At 45.6% G+C, this 13,535-nt stretch overlaps 1 protein-coding gene across 12 annotated transcripts in view; it reads left to right on the top strand.

The window, feature by feature from the left end:
* NOD1 (nucleotide binding oligomerization domain containing 1) overlaps positions 1-13,535 on the top strand; it is a 56,245-nt gene that overhangs the window by 19,182 nt on the left and 23,528 nt on the right. For 11 of the 12 annotated variants that reach the window (XR_002006906.4, XM_055347271.1, XM_055347275.2 and 8 more), the window contains exons 2-5: positions 7,588-7,731; positions 8,390-8,478; positions 10,585-10,906; positions 12,321-12,495. Coding sequence is in view for 10 of the 12 variants with exons in the window: in XM_055347271.1 (XP_055203246.1) it covers positions 10,706-10,906; positions 12,321-12,495 (376 nt within the window). In the remaining 2 variants the exon portion in view is untranslated. The remainder of the gene's footprint in view (positions 1-7,587; positions 7,732-8,389; positions 8,479-10,584; positions 10,907-12,320; positions 12,496-13,535) is intronic. The other variant, XM_055347280.2, reaches the window with a different exon arrangement.

Here is a 13,535-nt window from a genome sequence, read left to right as displayed (position 1 = left end):
TCACAAAACAGGAAGAGCTTTTTATTGATTTACAGGTGCACAGAAAGTCTTAACATCTCATCTGAGTTTGTTTGGTCTTAATGAACCATCGTTTAGTTTAATGAAGACCAAGCATTTTCTCTCTAGGGCAGGTGGGCCCTTTGAGTTGAAAGTCATAGTTCCTCAAAACAAGGCAGTCGCTGAGGATGTTGTGCTGGCCTGCCTCAAGATGTCCTGAGATGCCCTAATGAGGAAAAGGCCCTAAAATATTTTAATCATGCAAGTGTATAGCCTTCTTATAAAAAAATAAAACATTACGAATAAAAGTACTACCCTACTCCTGGTGTCCTCTCCCTTTCCAGAAGTAATTTTTATTCTCACACCGTGTGTCTTCTCACAGGTGGTTTTCTTTGCATTTACATTCACGGACGTATGCCTGTAGAAAACGTGGAGTGCTTTGTGTATTTGGAGGGCAGGGGATGTGGGCAAGCCATATAAATGTTATTACACTCTATATTTCTTTCTGCAACTTACATTTTTCAAGTGACAGGATGTCTTAAGGCTCTTTCTATGTCAGTACATGTAGCTCCACCATGTTCTTTTTCATCACTGGTCGGCTTGGCTTTTAAGGATACCCACCCAGTAATTCTAACAGAAATGATGGATGTGGTTCTGTGGAGCCAAGTGAGGGGTGGAGTGAGGTGGCAGGACCCAACACGAGTTGGGAGAAGGTGAATGATGTAACCTAAGGACAAATAAAGAAGGTGCATGTTCTGCCTATTTTTCTTCCTAGTAAAGTAGTATCTCCCTATATAGATTACTGCTGAGTCTGAGGTAGACAGGGAATGGTGTTATATTTTATCTTAAATCTTAATTCCATAAATAGTTATAGTATCTGAAAAAGGTTGTAGTGACTTTTCTGTGCTAAGAGGGGTCCTTTAATGTAGTGGGTTCAGACAACGAAGGTTTTTTGTTTTGTTTATTTTTTAAGAAACAGGGGTCTCACTTGTCACCCAGGCTGGAGTACAGTGGTGTGATCATAGCTCACTGTAGCCTCGAACTCTGAACTCCTGGGCTCAAGTGATCCTCCTGCCTCGGCCTCCTGGGTCATTAGGACAGTAGGCGTGCACCACCATGCCTGGTTATCAACCAATCAAGGTTGATTTCTTCCTCATATCTTATGTCCTTTGCGAGTTGGCAAGAGCTACTCATTGTGGTTATTTGTGGGCCTGAGCTGATGCAGCTGCCCCCATCTTGTGCTAATCATAGTGCCAGAAGCAAAAAAAAAAAAATTGCACATTGATAAATTATGCAGTGATGGCTAAAAGCCTCCTACCCAAAGCAACACATTCCACTTCTGCTCATGTTTCATGAGTTAAAGCCTGTAACTTCAAAGGGGTAGGGAAGTGTAATCCTACCAGGTGTCTAGGAGAAGAACCGGAACTGTTTGATGAACCGAATACTTCTGCCACTGTGTTGGTTTTCAAGGAAGGGGTGGAAAAGTCTTTGAAAACTCTCCTGTGACCCATGAAGTTATATCCTAGAAGCCAATCCTTTCTGTGTTCATAAAATCACTGGCCTTTTCCTGTGGCCGCCAAGGTTGCAGAGAGCAGAGCTGTTTGGGAACTCACTTCAAGAAGTGGTCAGAGCTTGAGGAGGGAGGGTCAGGACAGGAACAGAGGCAGATGGCATGGCACTGGGCCAGGTTCCATATGACCTGAGTGCCAGCAAAGCTGGCCTTGGTTTTGCTTATGCTTGTATTTGTTTCCAAACTATATAGCAAGTATCACAGTAGAAAAACTTACAGAATGGCCTGACTACACAGAGCTCACTGTTGAAAAACGCTGGGTTGTAACTCTAAGATAGCATCTGCTACATTGCTAAAGAATGTTTTATAACAGGGCTTAGATCTGTTAGGAATCTTAGCTGCTACTGTTGCAACACCAATTTATGGAAAGCTGTGTTATTTATTTTGAAATATAAACATGAAAAAAAAAAGAGCGAATAATGATTCCCAACAATTGGGTGCCTGAAGAAAGAGTGAAATCATGAGGCCAGTGTGGATGATGGGAAATGACTTTCTTGAGGTTTCTGTTCTCAATCTGGCCCCATCAGTTGGGATGGAGTCCAGTCTTGTCTGCTCATGCTGGGAGGAAGGCGCTCATAGTCACAATGGAGCAGGGAAACCTCTGCTGGGTGATTCTGCACAGCATGAAGCTCCTGCTAAATGGATCATGTTTGCTAGTGTTTTTTAGGCTGCAGACAACAGGGCCACACTGAGGCTGTCTATGTTCATGGGGGTTTATTATAAAGATACACAAAATAAGGGAAGCCGTGGCTGGTGGCCTCAGCTGTGGGCAGCCAAACCCACACCTCCTGTGGGTTTTTGGGACTCAGCATCTCTCTAAATGTCTCAAATTCAAACTCCCTGAGAGAGGAGCTCTAACTGGGTCTCCCTGTCACCTGCCATTACAGAGGGCTGCAGTGGAGCAGACACGTCTGTGATCATGCTGGCTGGAGCCCAAGAAAGCCCTTGAGAGCCATGGCACCCCCCTGTCTCTCTCTGCTCATTTCTTCTTCCACACATTCACCATACTTGTGATTCCTTGTTCTGCATCTGTCTGTCCTGCCCAGTTATAAACTCTGTGAGGTCAGGGAGCTACTTGACCTCTGTGTGCCTCAGTTTCCTCATGTGTAAATTGGTGGTAACAATGACCCCTGCCACCTAGGGTTGTTGCAAGGATTGAGATAATAGAAATTAGTAAATGATTCGCTCATTACTGAGTGCCAGCCCTGGCCTAGGCATTTTGTGCATATTAACTTACTTAATCCTTACAGCAACATTTTGAGGTAGAACTCTTACCTTGAGGCAATCACGGCACAGAAAGGATGGCTAACTTGCTAACAAGTGGTGGTCCTTATAATGAGTGATCTTATAATAAAGTCCCATGAACAGACATAAACTGAGAGTGCCCCTGTTCCCCACAGCCTAAAATCACTAGCAAACATGGTCCATTTAGCAGGAACTTCCCTCTAATTTGCTCATGAGTCAGAATTTGAACACTGCTGTCTCTAGAGATCCCAGACACCACAGATTTCACCCTTGTGTTGTCCTGCCTCTCACCATGTGTATAAAGCCTTAACATCCATGCTGATGCCCTAGTAAAACACTTGGTGTTAGCTATTATCAGACTAGGCCCTGCTGGGGCCCTTGCACGTTGCAGGGCCGGACATGAGGAAGTGCTCAGTGGATCTCTGTAGAAGGAATGAACAGCTGCAACCTCATGGAGTTGTCCCACCACTCTCCACCCCTGCCCACCCCCTCGCAGCTATCCCATGGGTCACGCTGATGGTAGAGCACTGTCATGTGCCTCGCAGCTGGCAGAGGCTGCTGGGCAAGGTGTCCAGGTTTGCTGTAGCAGTTCAGGCAGGCATGGCCGGGCCAAGGAAAGGGAGACCATTTGCCATTATCTTTGAGCCTCCCTTTGGCACGTGGAATTTCTCAGATGCAGAGCTTTAAAGCAGCAGAGTGGCAGGTGAGTTCTTACCCTTCTTTATAAGAGAAAAACCAGGGAAAGCAAAGCATTCTGCTTTCTAGAAGGCAAGTCACCCAGAAGCCAGCTTCTGCAGCTCCAAAGAGGGCCTTAGAAGTTACAAAGAAACACAAGATAATGGTAAGAGTACAACAAAAACATGGTGTGATGCCAAACAAGCAAAAAGTCAGTGTGGGCGCAAATGCATGCAGAGAAAAGCTGAAAGGAAGTGCTCCAAAATGAGAATAGTGGTTATTGCATGTGGATAATAGGGAACTTAATTTATTCCTCTAAATTTTTTTTTTGCATTTCCCAAATTTTCTACAGTGAGCAGGTATTGTTTTATACTTACAGAAAAAGTTATTAAAACATAGAAAGGAACATGTGGAGAACATCTTTATAAAATGTTTTTTTTTTTTTAATCTTAGCATCTCAGTTATAAGAAATGCACATCTCCGCTCAGGGTCCCCTGGGACAGTGCAAGGAAAGAAAGAAGCCTGCGGCGAAAGTGACACTGAGTGTGTGTGTGTATCTGTGGTTTCTCTGGGGCCACCCCATGATTCAGGGACAGAGTCCTGGTTGCTCTCCAGGAGGTGAGACTCCTTTCTAGGTCAATCATTTCCTGGGGGGTCCTGGTGACCTCACGAGATATTAATATAATATAGTTCGGTTAGTACCCATTTCTGTTTCCCAGCTTATGAACACTTCCTGTTGCTCATCATTTTTGTTTTTGTCTTGGGATCATTTTTTTTCTACCTGAAGAAGTCTATTTAGTGTTCATTTTAGTGCAGATACGGTAGCAACAAAGTCTCAGTTTTTGTCTGGAAAAACTTTATTTTGCCTTTCCTTAAAAGAAAATCAATTTCATGGAAGTGTAATTTCATACAATAACATTCACAGATTTCAAGCATATGGGTTGCTGACTTTTGACAAGTCGTATGTATCTATATGTATATTCATATATACATACACACACATATGTGACTGTATACAAGGGAGAGAGCAAGCATGCAATCAAGACACAGAACATTTCTATCTCCCCAGAAATTTTCCTTATTCCTCTTTGCAGTCAATTTTTCCCCCATTCCCATCTGCCCCCTGCCTCAGGAAACCATTGATCTGATTTCTAGATCAGATTTTCAGAATCATATGCATGAAATCTTTTTTTTTTTTGAGATGGAGTCTCACTCTGTCACCCAGGCTGGAGTGCAATGGCACGATCTTGGCTCACTGCAACCTCTGCCTCCCGGATTCAACCAATTCTCCTGCCTCAGCCTCCCTAGTAGCTGGGATTACAGGTGTGCGCCACGATGCCCTGCTAATTTTTGTATTTTTCGTGGAGACAGGGTTTCACAATGTTGGCCAGGCTGGTCTTGAACTCCTGGCCTCAAGTGATCCACCTGCCTTGGCCTCCCAAAGTGCTAGGATTACAAGCGTGAGCCACCGCACCCAGCCCTAAGTACTCTTTTGAGTCTGGCTTCTCTCACTTAGTGTAGTATCTGTGACACTCATTCATGATGTATTCTTGTTTCATTGGCATTTATTGTTGAATTGTGTTCTACTGTATGAATATGCTATACTTTGTCAATCCATTCACCAGCAGTTGTCCTCTGTGTGAGCTACAAGTTATTCTATTATAGCCAGGACTGGAAGTCCCTTGTTTAAAAAGAAAAAACAGCAAAAAAAAAAAACCATCAGAACCCCTGATTCTTTTCAAAAGGTGGGTTTCTAGAAGGGGAAGTTACTAAATAGAAAGTTTTCAGAGTCTGTTGACACATACTGTGTCAAAGGACTTTCCAGAGACTTCCACAGATTTACATTTCCACCAGTGGTATAGGAGAGTCCTGACTCACCAAACATCAACAGCATTTTTGTATCTTACTCTCTATCTTTGTGAGGATGCAAAGCTGCAAAATTGTATGCAGCAGTGAAGGGAATTTTACATTGAGTATAAACCAGTAGGTCCAGTATGTATTTTCTTCCTGAGTTTGCAGAATTTTCAGTGACTTCATGTCTTTAACCTCTGTCTCACTGAGTTGCCGATGAAACTGATCTGAAAAGCCAATTAAGATCACTCCTGGCCAGGCACGGTGGCTCACGCCTGTAATCTCAGCACTTTGGGAGGCCGAGGTGGGTGGATCACGAGGTCAGGAGATCAAGACCATCCTGGCTAACACGGTGAAACCGCGTCCCTACTAAAAATACAAAAAATTAGCTGGGCATGGTGGCGGGTGCCTGTAGTCCCAGCTACTTGGGAGGCTGAGGCAGGAGAATGGCGTGAACCCGGGAGGCGGAGCTTGCAGTGAGCCAAGATCGTGCCACTGCACTCCCGCCTGGGTGACAGAGACTCCGTCTCAACAACAACAACAACAAAAAAGATCATTCCTGGCATCAGTATTTCAAATGGAAGGGCAGCAGGCAGGAACTCTGATGTCTCACCACCCTAGCTTTTAGTGATTGCCCTGGAGTGGCACTTGTCCACTTGAGTAGCCCCTGGCCGCATGTGGCTCTTGAGCACTGGAAATGTGGTTGATCCAAACTGAGATGTGCGATTAAAACACATGCCAGGTTTCCAAGCCTTAGTATGAAGAAAAAGAATGTAAACTATCTTATTAATAAATTTTTTGTTGATGGGCTGGGTGCAGTGGCTCACACCTGTAATCCCAGCATTTTGGGAGGCTGAGGTGGGAGGATCACTTGAGGCCAGGAGTTCAAGACCAGCCTGGGCAATATGATGAAACCCTGCCTCTACTAAAAATACAAAAATTAGCCAGGCATGGGGGTGTGCACCTGTAATCCCAGCTACTTAGGAGGCTGAGGCAGGAGAATTGCTTGAACCTGGGAGGCGGAGGCTGCAGTGAGCCGAGATTGCGCCACTGCACTCCAGCCTGGGCAACAGAGTGAGTGAGACTTCATCTCAAAAAATAATAATAATAATAAATAAATTTTGTATGGATGACATACTGAAATATTTTGAGTGTATTAGAATTAAAATATATCATTGAAATTAATTTCACCTGTCCATTTTTACTTTTATTAGTGTGGCTACTAGAAAGTTTTAAATTACTAGGAAAGCTGTGTCATATTTCAGTTTAACAGAGCTGCTCTGTGGTCTCCTTTTTCCCTTTGAAGAGCCGCCATTCTGCAATCCCTGCTTCCTTTTCACCAGAGCAGCTTCCCTGAATCTTCTCCTGGAGGCTCTGCAGACCTTTTCTTTAGTTTGGAAGATCACATTGCAGGAGGGGACTTGGGCACTGGTTTCTGTGAGGAGCCCGGAGTGGTGAATTGCCCCTGGGATTCCCTTACCCTGGAAACTAACCCTCTCTGAGGGCAGAAAGCTAGAAAGAAGAGGGGTTGGGAGGAAATGCCTGTGCAACCCCCAGCTCCCTTCGGGGCTCCCTCACTGCCCACAGGCTCTACCCCCACCTGCCTTTGCCTCAGGAGATGGCTTTTGGTGGTGGACTCACCCTCCTCCGATCTCCTCTGCTTCATTTTTCCACTTGGTGATCCATCTTTTGATCTGCGGTGTGTCCTGTTTTCTGGCTGCCTCCATTAGCTTGGTTTTTTCCTTTGGGTATCCCTGGAGCTGCCTTACCAGGATCTCCAGCTTCAGTCCCCATTGGTCTGCACCACTGGCCCTGGAAAGCCCCACCCAGGAGAGCAGACCCAGCTCCCAGATACCTGACCCCAGCCCAATCTCCGTCCTCTCTTTGCCTGGAAGAGAGGACCAGACCCTCTTCATCAACTGGACCCACCCTTTACCAAGTAAAGAAAGGAAAGGATCGCCCCCCAGGGCCAGCAGATCTCTGGCTGTCTGGCGTTTCTGGTAATAAGTGCCCATGAACTTCGAATTGATCTCCAGTCTCCCATGGTATGGTTTTGGTCTACCCTTAGATTCTGTTTACCAACGCAGAGTTCAGTTTCTCTGCTTTCCCTTCCAACATCCATACCTTGTTAAGTTCTTGCTGAATTGAGCTAACTCTGCACACCTGATTAAATCTTCAGCCAGGGCTGTGGACATTATAAAGCAGCCTCCTTGCCAGATGGCTGTCATATAATATATTGCTTTATTTAGGTGATTGTAAGTCAGGAGACTTTCCTTCGGTTTCTGCCTTTGATGGCAAGAGGTGGAGATGTCTGTGGCGGCGATTACAGAAAACATCTGGGAAGACAAGCTGCTGTTTTTATGGGAATCGCAGGCTTGGAAGAGACAGAAGCAGTGAGTAAAATGGGCCCCTCATGGTAGGCAGGCAAAGGTCGGGAAAGGAGGGATGAAGGAAGTTGTGCAACACCCCTTCCCAGCTTTCTAAAGAATGGAGCATGGCATTGCAAAATGCTAAATCACAAAGTGAGAAGTGACTTCTTTCCAGTTTTCTCTCAGCCTTGTGATGATCTTAAAGAGAAAGTCTCAATTCTGTGCTACTGTGTCTTTAACATCTCTCAAATGCTTCCGAGAGAAAACAGGCCCCAACCCTGGAGCCTTTCCAGGCAGCAGGACTAGCTGGAATACAGTAACATTGTGGTATTTCTGGTGAATTAATTTTTGTGTTACTTTCTATGTATTGCAAAGGATTTTTTTTGTGTGTTTCTAATGGTGACATAACATTCCTTTAAAATTATTAGTTTTCAAAACTCAATTGAAAGCAAAAAGTTAAGCAAATAAAGTACAGGTGTGACTCAATTATGGCAAGAACAACAAAAAAGTGACTATGGTGGGGATGTTGAACATTTAGAAAACACTGTCCTAAAAGAAGAAGGTACAGAGAGTAGTCTGATACCCGGGAGTACTAGATTTTAAAATTATTCTCTTGCCAATTTTATTCATTCATTCACCATGTGCCACAATAATTTTTTTAAGTCTTTCTTTGATTTTGCAGATTCCAGAAAGAAATTGGAAATTGAAGATTTAAACAATGTTGTTTTAAAATATTCTAACTTCAAAGAACGATGCCAGAAACTTAAAAAGGTATTATTAACTGCTAATTTAAATTTAATATTGTCAGCTGGTATGCTTTAAATGAACCGATTTTCTAAAGCTGAGGATCCTAAAGTGGGTCATAGAATTGACTGCCATGGAAAATAGCCGGGCGTGGTGGCTCACACCTGTAATCCAAGCACTTTGGGAGGCCGAGGTGGGCAGATCACTTGAGGTCAGGAGTTCAAGACCAGCTTGGCCAACATGGTGAAACCCTGTCTTTACTAAAAATACAAAAATTAGCTGGGCATGGTGGCGCCCGCCTGTAGTTCTAGCTACTCGGGTGGCTGATGCAGGAGAATTGCTTGAGCTCAGGAGGCAGATGTTGCAGTGAGCCGAGATTGTGCCACTGCACTCCAGCCTGAGCCACACAGTGGGACTCTGTCAAAAAAAAAAAAGAAAAGGCTGGATTAGCATTTAATAACTTTTATTGGAACAATAACTAATATTTTCATCCCTTTAAATTTTTTTGGTGAGGATCTCTTGCCCTTCTGTTGCTGATAATTTTAAATTGTACTCTTTCCTGCTCTATCATTTGGGTTCTAAAAAGAAAGCTATTGTGTGGGGTCTGGCATTTGATAGGTTAAAAAAAGAAAACATAGAAGCATGTCAAAGAGCAGGAGACTAATGTGCCACTTGGTGGAAAAAAAATTGAGAACCACTGGACCTGAATGTTAACAGATGTGGCTTGTGAAACATATTAATGATGTGGATAGTGTTAAAAGATCTATGAGCTTTTTTTTGAACTACAAAAACACCTTTTTTTTACTCTCTGTCTGAAATGCATGGGTTTTCCTGCCTAGACGAACGACAAAGTGGCCAATTCCAGGCCTTTCCACTTCCAAGATCATTTTACACACGCAAGTATTCCTGGACAAGAAGAGGCTGAAGGATCTTTTGTGGGATTTTTTTTTTTAATTATTATTTTTTGCTGTTATTGTTACAAGGAAGGTAGTGAGTGCAATTTTGGGATAACTCAGATGAACCCAAATGTTTTTTAATGCCCAAATAAAATAGCTTGGGTCCCTGTTCCTACCCAGACAAGATTAACTCAGCACTTGCACCAGGTTTTCAAGGGTTTCCAGAGAGATACCTCTCTTGGGAATCTAATCCCGGGAACTCTGTGCCGGCTCTCCCTCTTCCTCCTGCACCTCTGCCCTCCCTCTGTCCCACTTCATGCCACATGGGCCATTGCTTTTCCCTCCTTTCCCAGGGTGCTTGTGTATAACAGACTTTGCTGAAGGTCAAGGACACGGGGGAAGAGGTTATAGCACAACCCAAAATGGGCAACAGTGACTGAGACATCACCGTCCCCAGGTTCCTTGGCTCTGGCTACCACAGGAGACTTCATGCTGCTGTCTCTTCTCAGGCTATTTTGTGCTGAGACTGTCTCCCACGAAACCCCACAGGTCTTTCTTTCTCAGTTCTGGGCCTGTTCCCTGCTTGGGGAATGCAGAAACCTCCAAGCCCTGTTAACCTTATTATGTAAAATAAACACCTTTCCATCTCTATCCCAGTCTAGGATCAAAGCACACTTTTGCTTTATAGTAATAATAAAGAAGTTTTGATTTAAAAATAAAAAAGAGTTGGCTATCTCTGGTCACCTACCCTAGAGATGTAACCCTCAAGTGCAAACAATTAAATTATGATTTTTTTTCTTTAATGCATCTAAGATAAAAGTTTTTTTTAGAGACAGGGCCTTGCTCTGTCACCCAGGCTGGAGTGCAGTGGTGTGATCATAGCTCACTGCAGCCTTGAACTCTTGTGCTCATGTGATCCTCCTGCCTTAGCCTCCCCAATAGCTGGGACTACAGGTGCGCCACCATGCCTGGCTAATTTTTTTTATTTTTGTAGAGATGGGGGTCTCACTATGTTGCACAGGCTGGTCTCAAACTACTGGCCTTACTTCAAGCTATCTACCCATCTCAGCCTCCCAAAGCGCTGGGATTACAGTCTTGAGCCAACTTGCCTGGCCAGATAAAGGTCTTAAGCATGGCTCCTTCCTGCTCTAGGTAGAGAAACCCCACGACCAGTGGGAGGTGGGGTGGGCTCTTTCTGTAGCTTTTGCTTTGCTGATGATGTCATTGATCTCTTCAGGGGCTGCGCAGAGTAGCAGGGGCCCTGGAGGGCGGGGCCTGAATCCTGATTGCCCTTCTGCTGGGAGGACACACGCAGCTGAAGATGAATTTGGGGAAAGTAGCCGCTTGCTACTTTAACTATGGAAGAGCAGGGCCACAGTGAGATGGAAATAATCCCATCAGAGTCTCACCCCCACATTCAATTACTGAAAAGCAATCGGGAACTTCTGGTCACTCACATCCGCAACACTCAGTGTCTGGTGGACAACTTGCTGAAGAATGACTACTTCTCGGCCGAAGATGCGGAGATTGTGTGTGCCTGCCCCACCCAGCCCGACAAGGTGCCCCGGGGACAGGGACGGGTATGGGCATTGTGTGGACCCCGGGAGCTAGAAGAGGCCTCTCCCTGCTGATCTGAGTGAAGAGCATGGGAGTTTAGTCCAGCGGGCAGGGCTGCATTTTGGGGTACTAATAGCACACAAATGCCTGGGTTAGCAGGTTGCACAATCCGGTATTTTACTTCTGTGTTTGTGTCTGGAGCAAACCCTGACATCTCAGTTCTCATTGCTGTGTGTATTGGTTCCCAGACACTTCATTTTTAGATCCCCTTTAAATTAGGAGGGAAGAAGAACATAAGCATAAAAGCATCCCCAGCAGCGATGTTCATTCAGTGCCTCTGAAGGCTGGAGGGCTGCTTGTTGCTGGGTGAGACTCGGAGGGGAACCGACTCAGGGTCAGGAATGATGACATCCCACGGTGGGTCCACAGTGAAGAATCTTCCCTGCTCCACTGTGGGATGCCTTAACAGCCCTTACTTCCACTTAAGCTTTGTGTTATCTCCTGAAAAATAAAATGGAGACCACAAATTCCTTCTTGGTTAGAGGAATGACACAACTCATTTATGACATGACCCCGCTGGGACTCAGAAGAGACCAGGACAGTTTCTGGGGGAAGCAGTAGCACACTCGTGTGCTTTGTTCTCTTCTCTTGATTTGTTTTCCTGCATTTTTAACAAGAAAAAAAACCGTTTTTAATATATGGCCTGTCGCCCTCCTACTGTGTGGCCCGGGTGCCCACCTCATTATGCCCAAGAGGTGGTTCCCACCTCTCCACTCTCATTCCTGCACAGCAGTTGTGTCAGGTTAAGAGGGACAAGGAGAAGGCTGGGCACCGTGGCTCACGCCTGTAATCCCAGCACTTTGGGAGGCCGAGGCAGGCAGATCACCTAAGGTCAGGAGTTTGAGACCAGCCTGGCCAACATGGGGAAACTCCGTCTCTAATAAAAATACAAAAATTAGTCGGGCATGGTGGTGGGTGCCTGTAATCCCAGCCACTTGGGAGGCTGAGGAAAGAGAATTCCTTGAACCTGGGAGGTGGAGGTTGCAGTGAGCCAAGATTGTGCCATTGCACTCCAGCCCTCCAGCCTGGGTGACAGAGCAAGACTCTGTCTCAAAAAAGAAAAAGAAAAAGAAAAAAAAAAGAAGTAGAGAATTCCATGGCTATTTGTCCTTTTTATTTTTAGGCTCATGGAAGCCTCCTGGTTTCTTAGAGCTGGGTGGTTTTATTTCTTGCTCAGGAGGTCATTTCACAGATTTTCAGGCTCCAATATGTTGACTGTCACAGCAGCTGGGGGGATGGCATAGCTACCGGCTGTACTAAGAACTCAGACCCCTGCCCTGAGCCTGCCTGAGGGTCCTTATGGTAGGAGGATGCCCCTCATGCCAGCCCGTGCCCTCATGCTTGCGTCACCTCCAGGTCCGCAAAATTCTGGACCTGGTACAGAGCAAGGGCGAGGAGGTGTCCGAGTTCTTCCTCTACTTGCTCCAGCAACTTGCAGATGCCTACGTGGACCTCAGGCCTTGGCTGCTGGAGATCGGCTTCTCCCCTTCCCTGCTCACTCAGAGCAAAGTCGTGGTCAACACTGACCCAGGTAGGAGTCAGCCTCAGCAAGACCGCAGGCACCAGTGCAAGTAGGGCCCTGGGGGGTTTGGTAATGGCTGGGCCAGCCCTGAGTGCCACCTCAGGAAGCAGGCCCAGGTGCTATTTTGATTTTAGAAAGGAACAGCTGAATCCTGTCTCCCAAGTGCAGCCCAGGTGGCTGTGATTGAACTGCCCACACCTCGATGGTCTGGTTTATAGAGGGGCCTTTGGAAGTGTGGGAATGGCCTCTGTTCTGACCCCTTGCTTTCTTCCTATTCTGACATATGTAGACATTTTAATGGTTGCACAAATTCAAGGTTGTATTTTTTTTTCTTTTAAAAAAATCTTTAGCTGGACATGGTAGCACACACCTGTAGTTCCAGCTACTTGGGAGGCTGAGGCAAGAGGACTGCTTGAGCCCCAGAGTCTAAGGCTGCAGCGAGCTATGATTGTGCCCCTACACTCCAGCCTGGGTGACAGAGTGAGACCCTGTCTCTAAAAAAGGAAAGAAAAAAATTAAAAAGCCTTGCCAGGTTTGATTCTAGGCAAAGTATTCTGTCACCGTTGAGTGCCAGTCCTTATTTCCAAACTAATGGAAGACCCCATCAGTTAACTGATTAGTTCAATAAGTATTTTTTGCTGTATCCACCACATGCCAAGACCCTACACTGTGCTGGATGTCAGGGAGACAGCGGTGAGCAGACACAGATAGGGTTCCTGCCCTCAGGGAGCTTCAAGTCTGCTGGAAGAGACCACCAGTCAGCAATCTCAAAAATGTGTCAGGACAGCGGCAGTCCAAGGCATGTGAGAACATATCATTAAGGCCAGGATCTGCTCTGGGGGCAGGAGTCTTCTTTCCCTGCTTTTGAACTCTCCACTTTGAGACAGCTGTTGGTAACATACCAGCACCAAGGACCTAAATCCTGCCTTTTAAAGAATCCAATATGTTGTTGGAAACAGAAGCACAAGACAGGTGTGTGCTTAGGGGAAACAAGGCCAGCCGGCAGAGTGTCAGTGCTAGGCTCCAGCTTCCACAGCCCCTGCAGGTGC

This window comes from Gorilla gorilla, chromosome 6 (assembly GCF_029281585.2).
Source record: "Gorilla gorilla gorilla isolate KB3781 chromosome 6, NHGRI_mGorGor1-v2.1_pri, whole genome shotgun sequence".
Taxonomy (NCBI): Eukaryota; Metazoa; Chordata; class Mammalia; order Primates; family Hominidae; genus Gorilla; species Gorilla gorilla.
This window is presented reverse-complemented; position numbering and strand designations above follow the sequence as displayed.